At 41.4% G+C, this 25,741-nt stretch overlaps 1 protein-coding gene across 1 annotated transcript; it reads left to right on the top strand.

The window, feature by feature from the left end:
* Positions 1–7,253: 7,253 nt before the first annotated feature.
* On the top strand, positions 7,254–25,741 carry TMEM179 (transmembrane protein 179). The gene is made up of 4 exons (XM_068160251.1): positions 7,254–7,834; positions 11,375–11,512; positions 13,055–13,133; positions 15,893–25,741. Exons 1-4 carry the CDS (start codon positions 7,533–7,535, stop codon positions 16,070–16,072), a joined length of 699 nt encoding a protein of 232 aa, XP_068016352.1. The 5' UTR covers positions 7,254–7,532; the 3' UTR covers positions 16,073–25,741.

The raw sequence follows: 25,741 nt of genomic DNA, 5'->3' as shown, positions 1-25,741 counted from the left end.
ATATTTGAGTGCTCCTCAAGGAAAAAAAACTTGAATGTGATTTTCAGAAGACTCAGAGATGGACCAATGTGTTGTGAGCGACAGATGTCACCAGGCTCTGGGCACCAGGCTCTGGGTACCAGACTCACTTCTGCAAACTGTCAATCAGTCAGTTTTGTCCAGAGGATTAGAGTTCAGAGGTCTTCCCCAAAACTGCTGTTAGATTTCCACATGTCCTAAGAATTACCTCTGTTAAACACATCTTCCTGAAAGAGGTCAAACCGAGAAGAGGACACAGACAACACAGGGATTTAGCTACTGTGTGTCTAGTGAGGCTGCAATCTTGACTGCAGGTTCTGCTAAGTGCCTCAGTGCCTCTCATGCTGCATAGCAGGCAGGGGCATTAGAAAGAGGCACAAGGTCACAACTCTTTCAAGGGCAATAGTGTCTCCCAGGAAGCATTCAAGTAGAAGAAAGCACCTGCATACTATGACAAACTTTATTATAAGCAGACAAGGAGCTTTTGAATGTTGAATATCTCTTAAGTACAGAAAGCATAAACTCTGAAGTACAGTTTTTAGCAGATCCAGCACTATTCATATGCACAAGAACTCAGTGATTGTTTGACTTCAAGATCTGGTGATATTGCAGTCTTTGACAGTCACAGATTAAACTGTAGGTGTAAGATATTGATATAATATGCAATGATACCTTTTAATCTAAAGCAGGGCAGAGTTGCATTTATCCTTAGGCTCTGTTTTGATTGCTTGGACTCCATGGGTTCCTAATTTGATGATGTGTCTTCTGTCATCTTTTCTCCTTCCTTTCCTTCCTTTTATTCTTTTAAGTAGCCTTCAACTCTTCCATGCTTTTCTAACATAGTTTTGATGCCAGAAGAAAATACACATTCACTCCTGAATCTTGTTTTTTAAATGCCCTCTTCACCTGTGCAGAACCTGGGATCACTGCCTTGCTAGACTTTGTCCTACCCTTGTCATTACCTCCTTAAAAGTGAACAGGAGAGAAAGGCAAGTAAATATTGTGTCATTCAGGGACCATGCCCCTGCTAGCTGTTACAGCTCTCCCAGGCTGTAAGATGCTGTATGGAGTCTGGCATGCACTAGTCACTCAGAGATTAAAGTTAATGAGGCTCTGAAAAGGACAGGCCCTGTTATTTAAAAAAAAATAAAATTACATTTTAGTCACAGTGTGGCCTTGTTCAGTTTGGAATGTGAGTGGGATTAATTATGCTTGGTTTCGTTTGGGTATCAAAATATAGAGGTTTGCCTATGTGGACACATTAACAACATTCAGTTCATTCCTGATAACTGCTTCATTAATGTCTGTCACCATGGTATTTTCTCTGCCCATAACCTCCTTGCAGCCAAGACATCTTATTTCCAGAATGGAGATATTAAAAAAGAAAAAAAAAAAAAAAAAGTCAAGCTGTTCCCAGTTGCTCTGAGAGATTTATGATGCAGTAGCAGCTATGAAGAAATGCAGATGTGGCAGGTGGCTGACAGTTAGATACTTTGTCTATAATCCCTCTGAACTAGTGGCAGACACCTTCTTAAATACAGCCATTACTATGAGAAGCCTCTCCCAAAAAGTCATACTTGCATGATGATGATGATACATGGGATGCCTGGATCCTTTCTATTCGTTTCAGAGGACAAATACCATAGGTCAAAACTTGTGAAATAATAATAGTAATGGATTAATATAATATAAAACAGAGTCTGAATAAAACAGACTCCAGAGCCTGGCGCTGGTTTGCTGCATTTTCTAAATATTTGCAGCTGTTTGAGCTCAAGCAGATCAGGGCGAAGTTGCCTTTAAATGACTGAAAGGCTGGCTCAAACCCAGCCATTTTGACTGTTTTGTGGGGTTTAGGTGTTTTTTTTTTTTTTTTTTTTTTTTCTGCTTAGAATGCAGACATATTTCTCCCTGGGCCTCCTTTTCCGGGGATATCACTGTGCCTCCTCTCCAGAAATAAAAAGCGTGTTTCTGATATGAAGATCGTAGTCACCTTCTAAAACTGAAGCTGTTATTTTTCTTGGACCACAGAAATATATCCAAAGTAAAATAAATATATAAATAAATAAAGTTGCTCACAAAAATATTTTTGCCTAAATAATTAATTCCTCAGCAGTTTTCCCCCCATAATAAAACATGTCTTAATGAGCTATCAAGAGGAGACAAAATTCATCACTTCACAAATATCAACTGGAGAGCACTGCTCATGTCAGATGGCATAACTAATGGCTTGAGAGGGAGTGTGGAGCAGCACAAGCTGAACCACAGACCCCATCAGTCATTCCACATCAGTCCAACTCATACAGTGTTACTTGATCTACAGAGGATTAGGCAGGCAGCTTGAAGGAGATATGAGGCTGAAGGGAATACAGGCAAATATGATGCATCTGATCTTGATTTATCCAAGCTGGTTTTCTGCTTATTACTGAGGTACAATGGCAGTTGATTGTGCAGCCTGTTTTATTTTTGTGATTTTTTTTTTTTTTTCCAGAGAAATATAATTTCCAAACTTCACCCTCCCTGATGCTGGGCATGTCATCTTCAATCCAATGTCAGCACACTTCCCCTTAGTGTTTCTTTCCTGCAGGAGACAGCAGTTCAGTTCCTGATCAGCAAGCCTGGGGAGGTGCCCTGGAGCAGGCAAGCCCCATCTGAGCTTCAGGCAGGAGGTCTAGGATGTCATGTTCAAGATGTTGCTGGCCATGGTGTAGCTGCAGATGGAAGACATCTGAACTGTGCTCGTGATGGCACCACCAGAGATGGGGGTGTATGTAACCTCTTCTCAACACACACCCATTTCTTTCTGTCCTGGGCAATTGCAAGCACTATCCAACTTCTCATTGTCTTCCCTCACAATGCAAAAGGGACAAATCACTATCCACATATCTGCTCCACTAGTAACCCCCTCCTAAAGACATTTACATAAGCCAAGACATGGGAGGATGCTTTGGCAGGACAGCTCTCCCTGCATGGACAGGGAAGCTGTGACAGCAGGCTAGTGCTGTCTGCTGTTATCATGAAAGCCTGAAATGGCCATAGCAGGTCAGACCAAATGATCATCTCACTGGGGATCCCATCTCTGAGGACAGACAGCAGCAGGTGTTTGATTTAGGGAAAACTGTCAGATTCTATCAAATGCAGTGATCATTTTGTAGCTCAACCTTCTCAGAAATCTGCTATTCAGACAATTCCTGAGGTGAAGGTTACTTCCCCATCACTGTGTTTAGGAGCCCTCAATGGACTTTCCCCCCCATTATTTCTCTAATCTTTTTTTGAACTGGCGTTTATTTTTGGCCTCTGCCATGTCCTGTGATGAGTGCTACAGAATAACTATGTGCTATGGGAAATATGTACCAGTTTTCCTGTTTTAAAATTTCTCTTGACATGTGTATTTGATGTCCTTCATTCCCTGTGATATGAGGAAGAGTGAATAATCATTCACCTTGTCTTTCTCCTTCAGCCTCACCACATTAAGGAAACTAAGCCTGTTTTAAGCATTCTTTGTAAGAGATTATCACATTTACTAAAACAGCTGTGTATTTCAGAGAGTAAGTTCCAGCCTAGTGTAATTTTCTTTTAGGACCTACAGAAGAGTATGAGAAGTCCAGGCAGCTGCAGAGCAAGTGACTGCTGACAGGTTTGATTTCTACCTCTTTGCTCACTTCCATACGTGGTCACTCCATCCAGTCAAGTACTTCAGTAGGAGTCAGGCTCTTAAGTGCCACTGTTTTACATGATGTTAACATCTGCAAATGTCTAACTGCACTTTCTGAAATCCTTCAGTAAATGCTTGCTTGAGTTTGTTCATTAGCAAAGACAATTTTATATTGTCTATAACTGACCATTGCATGTCACCTCTGCAATAATCCTCCCACATCAGAGCCCTGTGGTTGCTGATGGTAAGATCTGAGCATTGGCCTTGCCCCAAGGCAAAGTGCCCTTGGCACCTGCTGGCCCCTTCTGTGGGCTCCAGTGTAAGCACTAATTTAGCTTTTATGTAGGTGTTGACCTCCCAAGTTAACTTCATAAAACATTATTTGTCAAATCTGGTGGGTCAGATTTCAAAGGAAAGAGTTTTCCAGCTCAGTCCAGGTCTGATTTCCTTCCAGATAAAGGAAAAAATCCTTTGGAAACCCAACACTGCTTGGACACAAGGTTAAGAGCAAGACACTTTCTTCCTACTAGACTGAAATATCAGTAAAATCTTTTCTGTTAGGAGTGCACATCTATCCACACAGGGTCAGGTCATTGCTCTATAACTCATTGCAAAATTGAAATACAATTTTTGATGATTTGAGTTGGGTAAGGATCAGAAAAATGTCCTGACATATTTCATAAATACTGACAAAAGTTTCTGTTCAAGAAGCAGGATCTGCACAAAGATACTTTCCCTGTATGAATAGAGCAAGAGTTCATGATAGTATGCAAATACAAATGTTTTACATTGAGGCAGAATTAATGTCTGCTCTGAGAATCCCCTCCAGAGTCTACCATGTAAATGTATCTGTAACCTCTTAACATCATAGAAAAAGAAATTATTTTACTGTCCAACAGAAACACAAGCCTGAAATCCCATGTGCAGTATATTCAGGGTCCCAGTTCCTCATCTGCTCCTCTAAATGCTACCTGGGAAGTGGCACAGAGCCTAAGATTAAGAAGTGATCTCAACTATGCAGTTGATCTCAAACCATATGTGGCTAGGAAACTCAATTAAGAAATGAGTTTACCTAAAAATGGAGATGATTTGTGATGTCTTGTGCTGGAAAGAGGTTTCATGTTAAGATGGATTCTTCAAGTCTAACCCCCTGCCAGAGCAGCCTTTTTTGATAAGGCACATGCTCCAGTCTCTTAATCATCCTTGTAGCCCTCTGTTGGACTTACAAGTAGATCCTTGTCCTTCTTGAACTGGGGAACCCAAAACTGGATGCAATATTCCAGGCAAGGTCTCACCAGGGCAGAGTAGAGGGGGAGGAGAAGCTCCCTCAATCTGATGGACACTTTCCTCTTAATGCACCCCAGGATACCATTGTCCCTCTTAGCCACAAGGACACATTGCTGTCCCATGGATAACTTTTTGCCCGCCAGGATTCCCAGGTTCTTCTTCACTAGGCTGCTCTCCACCAGATCACTTTGTAACCTGTACTGGTGCAGTTTATTATTCCTTCCCAGATGAGGACTCTGCACTTATCTTTGTTGAACCTAATTAGGTTCCTCTCTGCCCAGCTCTCCAGTCTGCCCAGGTCTCGCTGAATGGCCACACAACCTTCAAGCATATAAGCCAAGCCTCTTAGTTTGGTATTGTCAGTAAACTTGCTGAGCAGACACTCTGTCCCCTCATCAATGTAATTGATGAAGATGTTGAACAGGACTGGACCCTGCACTGATCCCTGGGGGACTCCACTGGTCACAGCTCTCCATTGATCATTGGACTCTATTGTGTAACCAGTTCCTAATCCACCTCACTGTTCTTCTATCCCACACCTCCTGAGCTTGCTCACAAGTATGTTATGGGAGACAGTGTCAAAAGCCTTGCTAATGTCAAGATAGGCTACATCCACTGGTCTCCCTGCATCTACTCATTCAGTTACAACATCATAGAAAGCTAACAGATTAATCAAGCATGACTTTCCCCTTGGTAAATCCATGCTCACTTCTCCTGTTCCAAGTTCCTAGAGATGACCTCCAGAATGAGCTACTCCATTGTTTTTCCAGGGATGGAGGTGATGCTTCCTAGTCTGTAGTTTCCTGGAACCTCTTCCTTACCCTTTTTGAAGGCTGGAGTGACATAGGCTTTCCTCCTGTCTTCAAGCACCTCCCCTGTTTGTCATAATTTTGTAAAAATCATGGAGAGCAGTAGAGTGACAACATCAGCCAGTTCTTTCAACACTCATTGGGTGCATCTCATCAGGTCCTATGGACTTGTGTATACTCAATTTGTGTGACTGGGTTAGGACTCAGTCTTCATTGACTAACAGAGAGTCTTCCCTCCTCTAGGCTTTCTGTCCTTCATCCAGGGCCTGAAGTTCACAGGGGCTAGTCTTAGGAGTAAAGACTGATGCAAAGAAGATATTTAGCAGCTCTGCCTCCTCTCCATCCTCAGTTATCAGGGCTGCCACCTCACTCAGCAGTGGGCTCACACTTTCCCTGTTCTTCCTTTTCCTACTGATATATTTGTCCAAGCCCTTCTTGTTCCCTTTTACTTCTTTTGCCATTTAGTTCTAAGAGGACTTTGACCTTCCTTGTTGCCTTCCTATGTGTCCTGACAACTTCTCTGTAGTTCTCCCAAGTGACAAGTCTCTTCTTCCATAAACTGTAAATCTCTTTCTTCCATGAGATTTCCTTCAGAAGCTCCTTGCTCATTCATTCAGGTCTCCTGGCACATCTATCCATTTTTTTTACTCAAGAGAACATATATCTTGGGTTCAGAGGAAGTGGCTTTTAAAAATTGACCAACTATCTTGGGCTCCTTTACCCTCCAGAGTCTTAGTCTGTGGGACTCCTACAAGTATATCTCTGAAGAGCATAAAGTTAGCCCTGCAGAAGTCCAGGATTGTGATTCTGCTCCTGTGTGCCCTGCTTCTACCTTGTATAATACTGAACTCCACTATATCATGATCATTGTCACCAAGGCAGTTCCTGACCTTAATGTCCCCAACCAGACCTTTTTTATTAGTTAATACCAGGTCCAGCAGCCCACCTCTCCTTGTTGGTACCTCCACTACCTGCATCAAGAAGTTATCATTGATACACTGCAAGAATGTTTCGGACTGAATATATCTAGCTGGATGGGCTTTCCAACAAATATCAACTATTTTGTCAGGGATTTGAGTAGCTGAGCTAGGAACAAGCCCACTTGATTAGCAGATCCCAGGGTGGCAATGCACTCTGTCTTTTATTGTCACTCTCTGATGTTGGTGGCCAGATTTTAGAAACTGGGACCAAAACTTGCTGGGATTTGTCAGTCAAGATTAATCTCTTGGTTTGTGGTTTTGTTTGTTTGTTTTAATGGTGGAGGAGTGTGTGCCACCAGTGTGGGAGACATCAGTGTTCTATGCCTTTAGGGGGATACCCCATTGAAAGTAGGTGGTACACAGCTCTGCTGAGAGCACAGATTGATTTAACCCCCTGAGTGCCAGGGTGTTTCAGCGGCTAATTTTTCTCGAAGAAGGATGCCTCACAACAGCTCTCATCTCCGTTTCCCCCGCCAGCCCTGAAGGCATCAACAGGGGCAGCTCGGGATTCGAGAGGCAGCAGCTGTGCCCGGAGGAGGCATTGCATTGCCTTGCACTGCGCATCCTCCCTCCCCCTCCTCTGCTGCTGCAGGCTTCCTCCTTTCATCTCTCCATACTCTCACCGCTCTCTCCTGCATCTCTCCCTCCTGCATTCCTCCCGGCCTGCGTCCCTCCCTCCTACATCCTTCCAGGCCTGCATCCCTCCCTCCCCCATCCCCTCCCGGCCTGGATCCCTTCCTCCATCCCTCCCTCTTTCCCTCGCTCTGACTGCGCAGAGCCGCGGACATGGCGCTCAGCAATTTTCTCTTCGCTCAGTGCATTTGCTACTTCCTGGCCTTCCTCTTCAGCTTCATCGTGGTGGTGCCTCTCTCCGAGAATGGCAATGACTTCCACGGCCGGTGCCTGCTTTTCACCGAGGGTATGTGGCTGAACGCTAACCTGACGGTGGAGCGGCAGCGCTTCACGGTGCAGGAGTGGGGGCCCGAGGCCGCCTGCCGATTCAGCATCTTCACCGGGCTCCTCTCCCTGCTGCTGGCCACAGTGCAGGCCTGGAGGACCCTCTTCTTCCTCTGCAAAGGGCACGAGGAGTAAGTATCTCTGGGGGGTGGAGACGGTGCCGACCCCTCCAGCAGCGTGGGGCAATTGGGATCAAGAGCAGCCTGAAGGTGAAGCATCAGGCTTTGCACCATCCAGTTCATCCCACTCTCCAGAGGGGTTTGCGATGAATTGATCTATTGCCTGCATCTGTCTGCACACATACCACCCACCCGTGGCCAGGGCCGTCTCTGGAGGATGCTGCCTGCAGAGATTTGGAGCGGAGAGGTCAGATTCATGGTCTGCACCTGCTGCCTTCTGGCAGTCTGGGAGCAGCATCTGGTGTCAGCTCAGCTGCAGTGGGCATGAAAGGTGCTGGAGACCATGGGGGTGATGCTGCAGGTTGAGGCTCACAGGTGCCTTCTGAGCATGGTCCCATTATATGTCACTGTAAAGGTGGGCCTTCCCCAGATGTACATAGTGTGTGTGGAAAAACACTTAAACAACATCATTGTGTGTGTGGCTGGAGGAGGGAGGAAGGACAAGGGGCAGAAAGGATAATTTTGGGGTTTCTCTTTATTTTTCTCCTGCTTTTCTGGTGGACATGGCAACTATTGCACTGAATAGCTATTACTTCGAACACAAAAGCAACTCTGAGCACATCTTGCAGCAGCCGCTGGGCTGTGCTGCCAACTAGTTACCGTGCTCAGGCAAACCAAAGAGCATCAGACCCCAGTAGGTATTACTCATAGGCTTAGTGGTCCAGGCATCAGATTGGCAGTGATGTGTTCTGTGCTTGCCTCTCTGGTGGCCTGTCCTACCTGGCACAGGTAACCCAGCCTGTGGGTGCTATGAGGCCAGGGCCCTCCAAGGGTCCACCTGCACAGAGGCAGGAAGGCAGGAGGACACACTGATGGCTGTCGAGCCTAGGAAAGTAATTTTCTTACATTTTAGGGACCATGCCAAGGGTAAATCACTCATGTCCAGGTCTCTTCAGACTAGAAGCTTCTTGGGTCAGTGACTGTTACGTGCATCTGGGCTTGTACAACACCCTGATGTTGGTAATATTAGGAACCATGTAGTGGTATTGTCTACCTGACTCTTTATGGCCACTCTCAAGCTGCCCAATACTAAACCATGTAAGTATAGGCTAAAACGCATTTCCATATTAAATCTTACCTTGCAACTGCTAAATATAACCACTTCTCAATGCATTTGAAATCAGCTTCCTCAAATGATCAGATACCTACAGAGGAATAATTGAATCAAGTTTTTTTTCCCCCAGTTTTGTAGTTTAGAACTGGTGGTGGTTTTTTTTTTTGTTGTTTTTTTTTGTTTTTTTTTTCAGAAATCATCAGTGAAAACCTTGTAACAGTGAAATTTGGATCAGATATCTGGCTTGCTTCCAACTGTGGCTACTTAGATAAAAACTAATCAAAGGCAGGCATCTGAAAATTGTACCTTTAGGATCACGGCTGGGGAGCTAAGGTCAACTCAGGAGTAAATTGGTCTGAGGCAGCTGTGGTCAGCACCTTAATGCATACTAGCAAGGTAGACAGTCTTCATGTGCAATTGCTTCAAACGATTGCTGTTAGATAGTTAGGACTGCTAAAAATCCTTCTTAACAATGTCTCAACGCCACTTGTCTCAGTGACAGACTGAGGTCAAGTTGCCCCTGGAAAAAGGAAAAGCAAGTGCTGACTGCCAGATATGCTCTGGTCCTGGGACTGTTTATCTCAGATGAAAGGCAGAGGTACAACTCAGATACATCACTACTGCCATTGCAGAGTGTCTTCTGCTTTGAGTGCAAGAATTCATTAACACAGGGCATACGCTCTGTCTCTAACGTCTAGCTTGAAATTCTGATCTAAGCATAAAAACAGGTGAGGTAAAGAGACAAATTATCACAGTTCTCTACCTAGAGGATCCACTGAGTACTCTTGGGAAATGTTCCTTTCCTAGAGCTGTTACTAATTCTGTTTTCAACTCTGTTTTTGTTCAGCAGATAGCTCAATTCTTTTCTGCCTCTCATGCTAAAGTACACCCAGTGGATATGGCTTTAGTGGCATTTGGAATGAAATCTAGGCTAGATGCAAATCAGGGCAGGGACAGTGAACATGCAAAACTGGGATGTGCTTGTATTAGCTGCCTTTGCTGTATGGGTGACTCCAGCAGTCTGTGCAGGTGAGTTGATCTGGTCCATCAAGCCCAGTGACGCCAAAGAACAAGAGTGGGATTCATCTCAACATACATCTTGAAGTCGGGTGTCCTGCCCTCCAGCTCTCACTACAGCCTGTAGGAGCAATTCTGGAAGGTGGTTTATTTTGCTTCTTTTCTACTGGTGTGGGGAAGGGATGACTGTCACTTTAGACAGAGGGTAGATAGCCCCTCTGAAGCCAGGTCAGCACAGAAACAAACATCCTAACCTTACTGGTAATTGTTTCCTCATCTTATTTTAAAGAAGTCCTCCAGAGGTTACATGTGTCTCACCATGTAAAACTTGCGCAAATTGGCACTGACTAGGCCAGAACCTTCTCAGAATTCAAACACTGACTCAAAAAGCCCCTTGTTTTCATTGAATGAACCATCAGACAAAAGAAATGATGTTTTTCTCTTGTTGTCTGTGGTGAGTAGATGTCTTCTGTCCTTAGCATAATGAGAGTGACACTGGTGGGAAATTTGTTCTATTCATCCTTGCCACCTAACCTGAATAGGATGACCTGCCTCCTGGAGTTCCTAGTCTTATTCCAAGGTAGAGTAGATGCCTATTTTGTAGATAATTAAACTTTCCAAGAGCAGCCTAAGTAGAGAAGGACTTGCTCAGATCAATGAGAAAAGCTTTAGAAAGTTTTCACTAACTAGAAGTATGGGGGAGAATTAAGCAGTGATATTGGAAGGTGAATAGACAATTTCCCTACCTCGTGGGTCCATTGCAATCATCCCACTTTCTACCACTCCAAACATAGCACATGCCTAGAGCTGGCCCTGGTTGGACAGACTTAACAGGGCTAAGGTAAACTGACATTCAATTGGCAGAAAAACATACTGATACCAAACCCAGAGAAATCCCAGGAGAAGCTGGCCTACTCTGCAAATTGACCATAAAAACTGGGACTTGTGTCTTACAATGGCAGTACCTTGTGTTACATTGCCTAAAATGATCATATCTATCAGTACTGTGTTATTTAATTTTTATTTTCCCTCTTCTAGAAGATTTTTGTTCCAATTATCACTTTGGTCATGAAATAATTACTATATAATTTGATGTAATGACATTTGTTTTAACAATGGTGATTTTCATCATTACAGCTAATGAAAACCATGCTGTGTATGAACAACTGCCACTTAGTATTTATGATTTAAAGCCCCATCCTCTTATGAAAAAAAAAATAATTAAAAGCACTTACAAATGAAGATAATGTAATTCAAATTCATAATCCATAATTTTTCAGTGTATTAGGTGTTCTTAATTAAAGAAGATGTGTTTAAAATGGAAACTGATATCTTTGTGACCAGTGTATGCTGCTTAGAGAGACTGCTGATGTTGTGTTTCAGCTGTTTATGAGTTACATTTTTCTTCCCTTTTATTGCAGCTCTTTCTTTTATGCCTTCCTGAATCTGCTGATCAGCGCCTTTGTGGTGTTCATCACATTTATTGCTAGCACTATAGTGAGTGTAGGATTTAACATGTGGTGTGATGCAATTACCGAAAAAGGAACCATGCCAAATAGGTTAGTACTGAAGAATCTGTTTTGCTGCCTGTTTCTGCCCCCTCCATATATGCATAAATGAACAAATGAACAGTGGTGTTGCAAACTATAGTTATTACACACAAGGTGAGCAAGAGAGAGAAGGCATTGCTAATATGCAAATCTGCCTTTTTTTTTTAAAATCTGGAATTAAAAAAAAAGACACTTTTATTTTTTTTTTCCATTTATTACCCCACAAAGAAAAGTGTGGTTTCCATGGCATTTCATGTTCTCTTTAAGTCATGATCATATGCAAAATAAATTTCAAAAAATGTGTTTACAGAGGAAAGCAAGATTTGGAAATACTGTAAGAGTGGGGGGAGAGTGGAGACTTGTGAGCAAGGTAGGTGACTGGGAGTCAGGGATCCTGACGTACTATCCTGGCTCTGCCACCAACCCACCGTGTGCCAGTGGGCAAGTCACTCGTCTTGCCTGTGACACAATGCACTATAATCTAAAAGTTGGTGTAAAATTGCTAATCTCATAGTGGTGCTATGGATGCTCTGATTGCTGCAGGATGGAAAGCACTTCACAAGTGCAAAGTACAGGTGGTTGATACTTTCTTAGAATACACAAAATGTACAGATCCTAAAACGGTCTACTGTATCCCATGATATTTGTGCTCCTTACAGCAAACAGGATAACTTGAGGTAGATTTTTTTATTTTCCTGTCAAAAAAATAACAATTAAGAGAGAAGAAAAGGTGACATTTTATGTCATATGATATTGAATAAGCATACTACTTAAAGCATACATTTATGTTGCACATTGTCATATGTTGTAAAATGCCATAGTAAATGTTCTGTTTAGGGCTGCAACGATTAATCGAATTATTCGAATATTCGGTTAAAAATTCATTTGCAAAAAACATCTAATCGAATATTCGGATAAGAACACAAGATGATCGACAGCACTGAGAAGGAGAAAGAAGAGGCTGCAGAAATCAACCTCAAAATCCTGGGATTTTTTTCACACCACTAAAAGTCCAAGTTATTTGTAAAATCAATAGGCAGCCTCTATCTTACCATCCGAGTACCGTCTCCTTGCTGGAGCATCCGAAACTATAACACCCACACAATCCTTTCTTCTGAGGCTTTTCCTGATGAAGTCAAAAGGTAATGGAGGCTCATACACTTTGTTTCATTGAGGGGTGAACAAACCAACCTGGGGTGTTGTCAGAGGTGTATATGTGGGAGGCTCAGGGGTAGTGGGAGAAGAAGGTTTTAAGTACGCTGTTTTCATAGTAACTATTACAATCCCACTTGTGCAAGATTGTTGCTATCATAAAATTATACAAAACTTTTTTAAAAAGGAAACTAATTACATGCCTCTATTAGCCTAATTTTAGAGAAGATTGGCAAGCAACCTGGTTACTACAATAACTTGAATATCTTTTGATAGAACATGTCATTGTGACAGTTTGACACACATTCAAGATGTTGCTTCATTTAATATTTGTGTTGCCTGTTGGAAACCTCTGAAATAATTTTCTTTTTCCCCCCTCCAAATGCCTTCCTTGGGCAGCTGTGAAGAATTACAGGATATAGATCTTGAACTGAATTTAGAAAACTCTGCTTTCTACGACCAATTTGCCATTGCACAGGTAGGTCAGATTAGGTCATGGTTCCATTCCAGTTCATTTGCCATTTGCTTATTGATCTGGGATTGCTGGAGCTGAATTATCTTCCTCTGAAATCAATGGGAACGTTTCCACTGACTTCAGTAAGTACTGAATCAGGATGATATTATGGGCTCATTTACATTCTAAATTCAAATTCGGATTTGAATACAGATATGCCAAAACCTGACTCTGCCACTGGTATTATTACTCATGATGGAAAACTTACTGTTTCTCTAAAGGATGAGCTTTGCCTGGAGCTTGACATCCTGAACATTACGCTGGTCAGAATAATGTTTGACCTGCACAAGATCATGCGACTATTAGCTTTGCCTTCCATGAGCTTACCTGAAAATAATTAAAAATTACTGTCATTTAGGGCAGTATGAATCTGATGAATCTTTGGGAATTAGACCTCTAAGTCTGTCTACTGAATATGCTGGCTCTGAGTCAACCATCAGTCAGTGAACACTGGGACTTGAGCAGTTGTGTGCATGAGCACATACTAGTTCTGCAAGGAAAACAGCTCTATTCATGAAGGGCTGCACCCCCACACATGCTTATTAGGCTGTCCCACTCAGAAAAAGGCAATAGTTTGCCTGGGGCACTCCTTGAAGGTATCAATACCTCTTGGACTCAAGCTAGTTTTGTGCCTTTATTCGCAGCACTGGCATCTAGACACTCAGATCAGATGTATTTGCATGTAGGATCAGAATATGCCATAAAAGTAACACTTTCATATAAATGCTGTCTGAAGGCCAAGCTGTATTTTGTAGTAAATTTTGTCATCAGCTCCTAATCTGACAGCTAGCGTGAGAGTGGCAAGAGTAAACCTGTTCAGTCTATATTTTTGAGTTCCTGGGAATCAAAAGTCTCTGCCCATTTTGGACAGTTGGTGATCTACATGCGAGAGACAGTGTAACATGGAGCTGCACCTATAAAATGTCAAGTTCCAAGCACACAGCACTTTAGATGGAGGAGAATTAATATATCACAGACAGATCAGCCCAAGCTGTTGGATGTGGCTCCCCACATTGATCCACATCCCTCCAGATGTCCCTGGCTAGGGCTAACTTGCAAAGTGTGGCCACTGAAGTCTGCAGACACACAAGTACAAAGAGCCTGGAAGTATAATAGCTCCAGGGAAACATCATTGGCTTCAAAAGCTGAACCTGTTAGTGTGGAAGTGATTGTATCTGTTTAAAGAAAGGACCAAGCAGGGAACAAATTCTGCATCATTGTCTTCTGATACTCAGTGTTGTAAGCAGAGTTGGATGAAGGCATGACAATGGGTCTGTCTATGGAGAACAAATAAGTTTCTTTGAAACAGGAGAAAGAAAAATCCAAGAACACACTTGACTTACCAGATAAAGCAGACATTTCCGTATCAGTGTAATAAATTCCTATAGTAGGCTTCACTTAGAAGTAGTCTCTGTCCCAATCTCTATCCACTTTCCTCCATTTGAATGCTTCCAATACTTCAGAATAGTTCTGGGAGTTTCACTGAATTTGGCTAAATCCAAGTAGATTCTTTCATATCAAACATGCTGAAAAGACCACAGCAGTAGCAGATATCTGAATGTCTTTAAGATAATAGTTCCTTAACAAAGTGGTGTTTAAGAAATGGATGCAAAGCTTTCAATTTCTAGATATAGTCATACAAAGCCAAACTAATACCATCTCTTTTCTCCCAAGGTTTGTAGAGTAACCTAAAAATATGGTTTTTTTCCTGGTGAACTTAGGTAATTGTAAGTAGTGGCAGAAATACTTCAGAGAATTTCCAAAATGCATAAGATATATGGGAACATGAACTCCCTTTAAAATTATTGGCCTTTGCTTTTCTAAATCAGCTATTAGAGTGCACAAGTGTACCACTATCTGGAAGGGTTTAAGTGGTTGTATTTTTTAAATCACAAATTCAGTATGCCAAAACTGAAATATACAGATTCAATAAATGTTTCTTTGCTAAAGGTGTCATATAATTAAAATGGAATTTCTAGCAGAAAGTTTTACTATAAATGAGCCTCCTTCAAGGCAGAGAGGCCAACATTCAAGTACCTGAACCAATCAAGGTATAATTAATTCTACAAAGTTACACAAGAGAGATTGAGTTAGTGATAGAACTTGGCAGATCTGAGGCTTTAACCTGGGTCTCTCATGCCAGGTATAAATAAGCAGCAGACACTTGGATGCATTGTAGTGAGTGCCATTTGCTCTCTGAATTCATGTTAATGGGAGCCAGTTACTCAGAATGTGAAAGTTCAGTTTGTAAGATTTTCTCAACAATACTTTGAATGGAAATACCTTAAAATCAACACTTCTGCAGGGGTAGCGGAAGGCCTGAAGGACTTGGGAGGGTTGTTTTGGAATGTGTCATCAAATATTTTGCAATTCTTAAGTAACAAAAGTGGAAAATATCCCAAGAATTTTGGGCCAGCCAGAATGTCAGATATGGAAAGCTTGCCTGATGCACTTGGATTATACATATTTCTTCTTATTTTTTATTTTTCAATGCTGTACTTAGTACATTTTTGCTTCAGTTTTTCCTAGCACACAAACCTTTTCCTTTTAAGCTAGGAATAGCTTGACAGAATTGAGGAACAGTAGGACTAGGACCTTACTGGGTGTAACATGAGGTAACCCCATGGGTTTTGCTCCTGCTGAGATTTTGATATTCACCTGGACAGATGACTTTGTTTTTACAGTATGGTATTGACCTTTTTATAATTTCTTTTCTTCTCCAGTTTGGTCTCTGGGCTGCCTGGCTGACTTGGCTGGGAATTACCATTCTGGCTTTTCTGAAGGTTTATCACAACTACAGACAGGAGGACCTGCTAGATAGCCTGATCCATGAGAAGGAGCTGTTGCTAGGAAGATCTTCTTCACGAACCTCTTTGCAAGATGAGAAAAGTGGCATGATCTAGAGTGTAAGCAAATTTCCAGGGCAGGATCTTGATTTTATTATTCAGTAGTGTGAGCTGAAGTTGAGTCAGTGTATCGAGCGTGCAAGATTTTTTTTCTTTCCTTAAAGAGATGTATTTGTGAATTACCCCCTTCCTCCATGAGCAATTGTTGGCAGAAATATTTACATTAAGTTATAGAGAATTGAAGACCCATATGCCACTGCACAGGAAAATTTCTGTCCTGAAGAGGCACAATCTGTAACCTGCTCTTGCTAGCAGAGCTCCTATGTGCTATTACTGTCTTTTGGGCAAGGGTTATTTTTGAGGACCGAGCTGCCAAGAACAGGCTACAGAATCAAGGCCATTTCTTTAAACTATTCTGCAATGATAGCTGTAACTGGGGCTGTGTCTAGTCCCTCTTTTCTCACTTTCCTCCCTGTTGTCAGTAAAGATGCCCCTATTTTCACTTCATTGTGGGTAATTGCAGCTCTGGCCCTGATACAGGCTCTCACTGTCTCTGATTTTGCTATGTATTGATGCAGTGCTGACAAACCTGTTGCTCCTGCTCCAATTTTGATTTCATTTAGAACACATCTGTGTTTCAGACTTGATATTTAATAAGTGTTAACAAATTTCATGAAACCACTATAGTATTACAGTATCTGTCAAAAACTGTGTGTCATTTGGAAGGATGGTGGAGATTTTTTGTGGTTTTCTTTCTTCTTAGATTTTTGCATGTTGAACGTTTATTATACCTCCTGAACTCTAGTGTAGCTAGCTATTGCCAAAGCTTGCATACTAAGAAATTAGGCTGAGTAGATAGCATTAATGCTCATGCATTTGTAAATGTAACTCTGCCCCTAACATTGTACACTATTCAGTTTTGAGTATTAGAATTTACTTGTGCTGTTTATTTGATATAGAGTATGCAAAATTACTGTAGATGTTTACATTGTAGGTATCTCTATATATCTATGAGCATAACAAGAAGGTTGAACAGCTGTTATTTTATAGGTAATTCAGTACTGAACGTGTCTATTCTCACTCATGGGCAGGAGTTCCAGGGCTGACAAATTTTGCTGTGAAAAGGGAGAACTGTTTTCATTTAGTTTGGGTTTGTTTGTTTTTTCAACAGAGCTCACTAGTGACTTTGCTGTCACTTTGAGTTTTGCTTGGCCAGTGCTTCTACAAGTAAGGTGGATGGTTGAGATGAGAAATTAAGATTAAGAAGAGTCACTCAAATGTGGAATTTGCATGGCAGAAAATAAAATTGTGCTGGAGTTACAAAGTTATCCCCAGGTACATACTACACAGAAGCCTGATTCAGGAAAAATCTTAAACAAGCAGTTATATTTAGGCTGAAGAATATTTTTTGGGAGGTCACTAACACTGCCTGCTCTGTTTGAGTTGAGACTGAATTTATTGCAACATAAGTGCAAACCATGCTTGTATTTCTTGGTGACTAGGAAGGAGGAAAGAGAAAACAGTAGATTTCTACCCTGTCAGAGCTCAAGCCTGGGGCTAGCACAAACGTGCAGATCTACTGTTGCCTTCTGGGGACTATCTGATACCTAAGCATTTTTTGGAAAGAGAATTTGAAGCTGTAACAAATGCCTGGACTAGTAAGCATTTTAGGGCATAAAATCTAACATTGCATATAACAGATACGTTTTTCTCATAGATTTCGGGAAAAAGCCCTGTGAACACTGCTTATAGATCCAGTTAGCCACAGCTCTGCAGATGCAGAGCAGTCTCGTTTTCCCTTGTGACTTCTGCCCACAAGGAGATGCAATTGCTGTTAAAGCTTTACAGTGGTGGCTTTTTTATAGTTGTGTATTAACATAAGTGGAGGAGTTCCTGAAGTGGGAATCAGAGATCAAATTAGTTACACTCCTTTAAGATTCAGAGGTCAGGATTGTTGGAGTGCCTTTTTTCACTCATTTGGTCTAATAAGAGATACACTCTTGCAGTTATCTAAAACCTTTGTCAAGGTATGACCTTCCCCTTTATACTCTGAAGAAGAGCTCGGGTCCTGACAGTCAGCCTGTTCCTCATGGTTCCCCAGTTGCTTCTCCACTTAAATTTAAGGTTCAGCAGTGATGTCTCTTGCAAATTACCTCAGTGCATGCCTTACTACTCATGTGGAACCATGCTGTTGCTTTGTATGGTATGCTTTACATATGTGCCAAATCAGGCCTGGGCTGAAGTAACATGTTGAGATCATGCTTCCCAGTCTTCCCTGGGGGTATGAAGATGCAGGGGGACAGAAGACAGGAAGTGTCTACTCCTCAATCTTGTTTTATGATACCAGAGCTCAAGCCTTGTCTCTGATTCTGAGGATGATGATACTCATTGGTGTGATTGTCCAGTGCTCATGCTTGCTTCTACCCATTTTTCCTCCCATCTTGTGATCTTTCCTCCTTTCCACTTCCATGAGAAGCAGCAAACAGTGGCCCTGGGGTTTTCTCTGATTTCGACTTTTGTGGCTGGCATTTTCATTAGCATTTCTCACCCTGATACTATCTCTCTGACACTCTCTTGTTTGTTCTGCATCTCAGTAGACAAAAAGTGGGATCTTTAAAGCACCTTGCACAGCCAGGATGCCACCTCGAAATAAAAGTCAGTAATTCCTTGCTTCAGCCTTTGGAAAATCCATCCCAAGTGAAGTAGGTGTACAGTCTCACCTGTTAGCTTTGGCATCAAAGCTTAACTTCTCTCATTAATTTACCTGAGTGAATTCTTCTAACTCTCATTGCATTTCAGTGTCAATGACTACAAGCATCTTGGCTATTTCAGCTGGTACGCAAACTGAAAAGAGGCTGACCCTGTATGCATCCAAATTTTTTCCATCTTCTCTCACTTGAGCAGTTGAAGTGAGGCTGATACCCAGCTTGCAAGCATCAGTGATGTTTAGAAGCAAAGCTAGTCTTGAAGGAAACCCCTGGGCAGATAGGAAGGCAGAGCATGAAGGCAGAAGCTTTCTGTCTGACTTGAGGGGAAGAATGGTATCATACAACACCCAGCTATTGGACCCACTTGGGCATTTTTTTCTGCATTTAGCTTTCTACAATCTCCTGTCCTAAGGCTTGGATATTCAGGCTAACCTGGTGATGCTGAAAATGCATTCGAAGAGAGGTATTATTTATGCACACTTACATGCATACATACCTATGCTTTCTCTCACAAAATGTCTCTTGTACATTTCTGACCTCTACTATTGCCATCTATTGCCGACCAGTGTAGAGTATGGCTGCAGCAGGAGTTTCTCTGAGTCATATGTTTCATTTCGGCGATATTTCAGCACTTTCTTTAATGTGCCATCTCCAAATGCAGGCCTTTGGGATGCTCTAGAAAGAGTTGTATTCAAAGAATCACAACTCTTTGTTGTCTTTTTATGTGTATTTATTTATTGTCTCATGGTAGAAAGGGAAAATGCTGTGTGTCTTTTGCCCATGTAGCTCCTCCTGCTGCTGCCCACTGCAAAGCTGTCAACCTTTCTGGTGGAGAATGGAGGATGCTGTTGTTTAGTCACTGCAGTAGCTGTGATGATAAAACCACAGCCAAAAGGGCTTTTTTTTTTTTAAAAAAAAAAAAATTTCTTTCTTCCTGTGAAAATGGCTAGTAACACAGGGAGAGCCTTACTTGTTTCCATGCTGCTTTCCCAGGCATTGGGGTGCTGCTATACAATTATTCTGTAGAATGTGTTCCCTATGTCCTGGTTACCATCTGTGGTTAATTTCCCTGCAAATTCCCTGTTAGCAGTTGGGCTAGAAAAATCTGTGCTATCGAGTATCATCTGAGATTTTAGATCAGTGACATTTTTATATATACATATATTTAATAATGGGGAAATAATGAAAACCATTTTTAAAAAACAGAACTTCCTAATGATGATGCAGATGCTCATGACTTTTATCCCACTAATTCTTGAGGCATCTTTCAGCTGTGAACTTTCAATAGGAATTAGAAAAATAAGAACATGATGATTTAATTTAAAAAATGAAAGACCTGTGCATGCTATGTCAATGTTTCTGCGTTCCCTTAGAGAACTAGTTTCTGTAATGTCCATTGATGGATACTTGAGTTTATAGACCTTGTCCTCAAAGCATTCACTTCCAGGGAGATGGTATCTGTTAAGTATGTACAATGTACACAGATGTATGACAGAAAAAAAATCCACTGCTCTCTGTGATAGGGACATAGGCTCTAGTCTTAACAGGCAGCTTAGGCCAGAGTAGTTGAAAAGCTGCCTTAACATTCTACACTACCTTTTTTTTTACTTAGTATTAGCACATGTGCAATAGCTTGTCAGACCCAGAGGTGGATGTGGATGGAATGTGAGTGGAGCAGGAAAGTACTGGCCAACACACAACCTCTGAAGGTCTGAGATGGGTTTCTCATGGGGGTTTGCAGATGTTTTAACTCCTCTCCCAACTTTGAGTAGTGTCCTGATGTTAGCCTGTTTAGTTCCATCAGGAATAGAGAGTCAAATTTCCCTTCAAGGCCATCCTGCTCTAACACAAAACAACGTTGATTTAACCTATGAAGTATGCTGGACAGAAGCAGAGCTGCAAGTGAGAGTAGAACACATTTTACAGTTACATTGTGTGAGCAAGGAGTACTTTTCCCCTGATTCAGGAGTTCTGCACCATGGACCTATGAACCTGGTATGGATGTGGTCCTTTAGATGACTTTAGATGAGAAATTTAATTTGAGAAATTATTTATTGTCTTAATGGCTGAAGAGAACCAGGCAGTAGTGTGCAGTTCTTGAGGGACAGAAAGGATATACTGATTTATGGTGTCTGCAAATCTAACCAGTCTGACCCTCTGTATTTAAAGTAACATGAAAGTTCACCTTAAGAAAACATGTGCACTTGCTCTGTTTCTTCTAAATCCCAAATGTAAACATTGGGTTAGAATGTCCTAGGCTGTGTCATTCTCTGAAATGGAAGACTGTGCTGCACAACCTGATATCAGGTTTGATGGCTTTGGGGTTTCTTGGACACCTGAGGGCTCTCATTAGTGAGATACAAAGCCACGCTTCACCTTCATTTGTCCTCTAAAATCTTTTAGTATTTGTTATTCATTGCTCCACTCTCAATTTTTAGCACCTTTATGCAACTTAGCTTAGGTTGATGGTTGGAGACCATCTCCTGAGACATGAAGCTTGTGTATAGTAGTGACTTTAGGCTGATCTGGGTGTAAAATATGGGATCTTCTTGCTTGGGAAGTTTGAGCCACAAAGAGCGAGCCCTGGGGGGTTTTGAGTATACCCTCAAGTGGGGAGAAGGGAAGAGTTGGGAGGCTTTTTGGGTGTGCTGTTAAGGGACTCATAGCTTTGAGTTTCTGTTGTCACTATGCTTGTAGTTTCTGTAAAACACTTACTGCTTTTCCATTTAAACTTTCCATCACTTCTGCAATCCGTTTGTGAGTGTCATTCTTTTTTCCCCTTTCAGGGGTAAGAGAGGATCTGCCTGGTCTCAAAACAGGACAGAAACACAGTTTCTTCACAATCTCAGATCACACATCATTCTACATAATGGGTCTTAAAAAATGCCATGTCAAATTCAGTATGAATACCATCTGCAAAATATTCAGTGTGAGAAAGCACTTACAAACCTGGTGTATGGGTCAATGTGGTTTTCTTTCATCTCCCTTCTCCAAAACCCCTATCTCAAACACACCAGATATAAAATCACTTTTGCTATGTAAATGATAAATTTAACAGAATTCCAGACAGTCATTGATACAGGTAAGACTTACAGTATTTTGTGAAAAAACAATCTGCATAGTGACAAAACTTTTGTCTTTTCCGCTAAATCTATGGCCTGGGTGTGAACATCCTTGAGCTAATGGGAATCCTGCCTGTATCTAGATCCTAAATTTGTGCCTCAGACCATTTCCTTTGCTGATGGAAATAGCCCATTTTTATCTCATTGGAATGTTTGCCTTGGAGACCACAAATGACCGTTCCTTATGCTTTAGCAATCTGGGAGGAGAGGCAGATTTTGCCTTGCTAGTTTCCACACCTGCATGCCGTGAGAAAATGCTCATATAGCTTCATGAGCACTGAAATTGGTTTAGAATTATTTAATTTTGTGGTCCTAATACCTTGAAGTGCATGTTTCTGAATTTTCCCTCTGTAAGAAAGAGGGAAACTGGGCTGTATTTTAGTGTTCAAGGTTACATACCTAAAAGTTTTTAAATTTTTTTTGTAATTACAAAATTCTACTCAATAATTTGTGAAGCTAACTGTTGTAGAGAAGACAGCTCTTTGATGTACTCCTGACATAGAAGGCAAAACCCAAAACTCCACTACCATCTCAGAAATCTTAACATTTGTTTCTGAGAAGTTAGACAGCAATTTACTTAAAATATAGCGAGTACTGCTTATTTCAGTGCAGGCATGTAATTGATAGTGTCTTTCCATTCTGTTGTTGGGAAGAGTATTTACATAGCGATGCTTTTCCTTTAGTTTCTTTTATCTTGCCAAAGAGTGTAAGTGAACTGCTGTTGCGAGCAGAGATTAATGTGAATGTATTCACCCGAGTGCTTAAACTCTTCTACCTCTCATAGCTTCTATAACTGCTTGAACTCTTTTTGCACACAGGAGTCAAAAGAACTGTATCCATGTAAAAGTCTAAATCTTATTTTCATAGATAGCTAGAGGATTTAGGATTTAATGACTACTAGCTTCCTGTTAGATCTTTGTTCCTCAAAATGGCCATAGGCACCCAAGAAGGGCTGGGTGAATAGATCATTTGACTGGTCAAGTAATGATTTTTTTTTTGTTTGTTTTGCATTTTTTTACCTTCCCTCTCCCTCCCCCCCCAAAAAAAAAAAAAAACAAACAAAAAAACCAACACCAAAAAGCCAGTAACTGTGATTTGTTAGGCATGGAATGTTATATGTTACCTAAACAGATGCATTTCACAGTGATGGCAGAAAGAGATAAGCTACTCATTAAAATGCTTGTAATGGTCCTTCCCCAGCCTTCCCCACAGGCAGGTAACTGTGATTCACAGGCTTAATCTTCTCTGCTTTAGGCGATACAAGCCTGCAGCTATATGGCAAATGCTGCTACCATGGTGTTATCCTTGATTCTCCCCTCAAATCTTCCTGTTGGAGCCCTTCTGCTTGGCTTGAAATTCTTAAATAACAGTGTTTTAGCTGGGTGGTTCTGGTGTTTATAAAGGAGATAAAGTACTTGGCAGCAAGAGCTGCTCACTGAAATAGCTTGATTTTTTTGTGTATGTTGGAAATCAGATTTGAGAAGTTTTTGTTCTACCTTTCCACTTGACTATGTTGTAAACTGAGGGTTTAGACAGCATGCCAGGAGGTAGGAATGAAAAGTTATTGTTACTGCTAATATCTTTGGTGATTTCACACACAAACGAGTAAAGTGTCCTGTGACTAAATTACTTTTCATCTCCATCTTACTTTCCCCTCATTTTCTCCCAGATTTGGGGAATTTTGACTCCAGTTTGTATAAACTTCTTAAGTGTATTTATGAATGTGAGAAATGGTTCATAGCTTCTATGGCAAACTTTATCTTTTGTCAAAAAAAAAAAACAACCAAGAACAAATGTCACAGTGTTTTGCTGTTGGGCTCTTTGGTGTATGACAGCAACTCTTCCCTTTTTAATAGCCAGATGTGATTCAGTTGACATGTTGCTCTGGGAAGTTTCCAAGGCTGCTTCCAGCCATCTTGATGGAGTTAGATGAGTGCTATGTTAAATCATAGATTTTAAGGCAGAGAAATGTTTGAAAATAGTCTGTTGTGGTATACTACATAGCACAGTGCAGAGCTCTTCACCCTTTTACTCCTGCAGCAGAGGGAATTATCTTTCCCTGTTAACATTGTGAAGTCCAATAGCCTGTGTCTGAAATACAGCATATCTTCCTGCAACACACTGCATCTTGATTGCATCAGTTAACTCTCCAGTTTTAACCACCATTGTTAGAACAGCCTTCAACAGCTGGCAGCAAAATGTATTAATGGTCTCTTTATTAAACCACAGTCTTCCAGTGTTGTAAGTAGTCCTTTTCCTAAAATATGCCAAAAGCTCTTTGCTGAAAAGCATCCTCACTGCCTTGGAACCCAGAGCCAGTGCAGACTGCTGGTAGCAGATGGTAGCAGAGCAATTCTGGTCAAATACTTTCTGACTAAAATTATTGTTGGTTTTTAACCCAAGCTACCCAATTCAGAAATCAATATATTGCGATCTAAAGTACACTCTTAAGACATTTTTGAAGGTTTGCAAACAAAACAACAACAACCCCCCCTTGGCAGTCCCACTGACATCTCCTACCCCTGGATCCTTTCATCTCCAAAGGCTTTTCTGCACACTTCACAGAGGGTTTGGTTTGATTGCCATGAGGATGATCATGCCTTATTTCTCACACCTCTACCTGTTGGGGACAAGGACAGACAAGGGCAACAGGATAGTAACATAGATCAGAACAGAAATAGGGAATGAGAACTGTTGGTGTATTTCCTATGAAAGATTTTTTACTTTCTGGCTGCAATGTGAGGGATCCAGCAAGACAGTCCTGTGCTGGCAGTGCTAACAGCAGTTGCACCCTTTACTTGACCTGTTCAGCCATTGCCTGCTCGTGTGGTTTCAGGAATTGCAGAGCAGCTCCTTGAAGCACCTGTTGGCCTAAACTTAGCTTCTGGAGAGAGCCACCATTGTCAGTTCTGCAGATTTCTAATCTAAACGTGCTGGCATTGCTACCAGGTTTGGAGGAGTTGCTTTGGAAGCCTTTTCTTTCTGCCTTGGCAAATCCATATACTCTGTAGCTGGCACTTTTGCCCTGTGCAGCTCATGGTTTGTGTGGGGAAGGAGACTGTTCCCAGATCTCTGTAGACTTGCCAGCTTTGAAAGTAGCTCAGTAACACTCATAGTTTGAAAAGGTTTGGGGTTATTGTGTGATACCACCTGAAATGACCTGAAGCACATCTTTCTTGCTTATAAGTCAGTGCAGAGACTGAAAGCATTACAGCCTCTGAAGTGTATGTCCTATTCATGAGATACTGTCTCTTCCTATAGCAAAACAAGAAAAACTTTGAGTCTAGAATAAGTATTGTCTTATGCTGCTAAAGAGGTCCCCATGTAATGGATATTTGGGGACAAAAGTGAACATTATTCCATGATTTATTTAAATGCTGAAAGCAGCAGAGGGGCTTTTCCTTCGCTGGTGTATATAGATTAGCTTTGTGAGACATGCTGGAGACATGCCCATCCACACAAGCCAAGGGTGCAGCCTGGTCTATTTTTAATATTATTTCTCTTGATTTGTATGGTCTTTTGCAGTGTAATGACTGCTGATTTGGAGCTTTAATTGCATGCATTTGACACAAACAGAATTGGGAAAGGGAAGCTTTTTACTAGCATTTTAATATATTTAATATAGCCCTTTGTAAACACCTAACAAATAAAAATTCTGAGTCCAATCCTTCTGCTAATGGAGTCACCGACAAAGTTTAGTTTGGCTTTAGTAGGAGATGGACTGGGTTTGGTATGAGTAATATACTGTAGTGTCACTGATAATGAATTATTGTGTTTTATATATTGATGCTTTTTGTTGGAAAGTGCATTGGCTTTTTATGATTTGGTGATATATAGCAAATACATTATTTGAAAAGTCAATATTTCTGTGCCTGTTTTTTGAAGGTGAATTTAAA

This window comes from Melanerpes formicivorus, unplaced genomic scaffold (genome assembly GCF_026170545.1).
Source record: "Melanerpes formicivorus ecotype bairdi unplaced genomic scaffold, bMelFor1.0.p_v2 SCAF_48, whole genome shotgun sequence".
Taxonomy (NCBI): Eukaryota; Metazoa; Chordata; class Aves; order Piciformes; family Picidae; genus Melanerpes; species Melanerpes formicivorus.
Note: the sequence above shows the minus strand (reverse complement) of the source record. Positions and strands in the feature narration are given on the sequence as shown.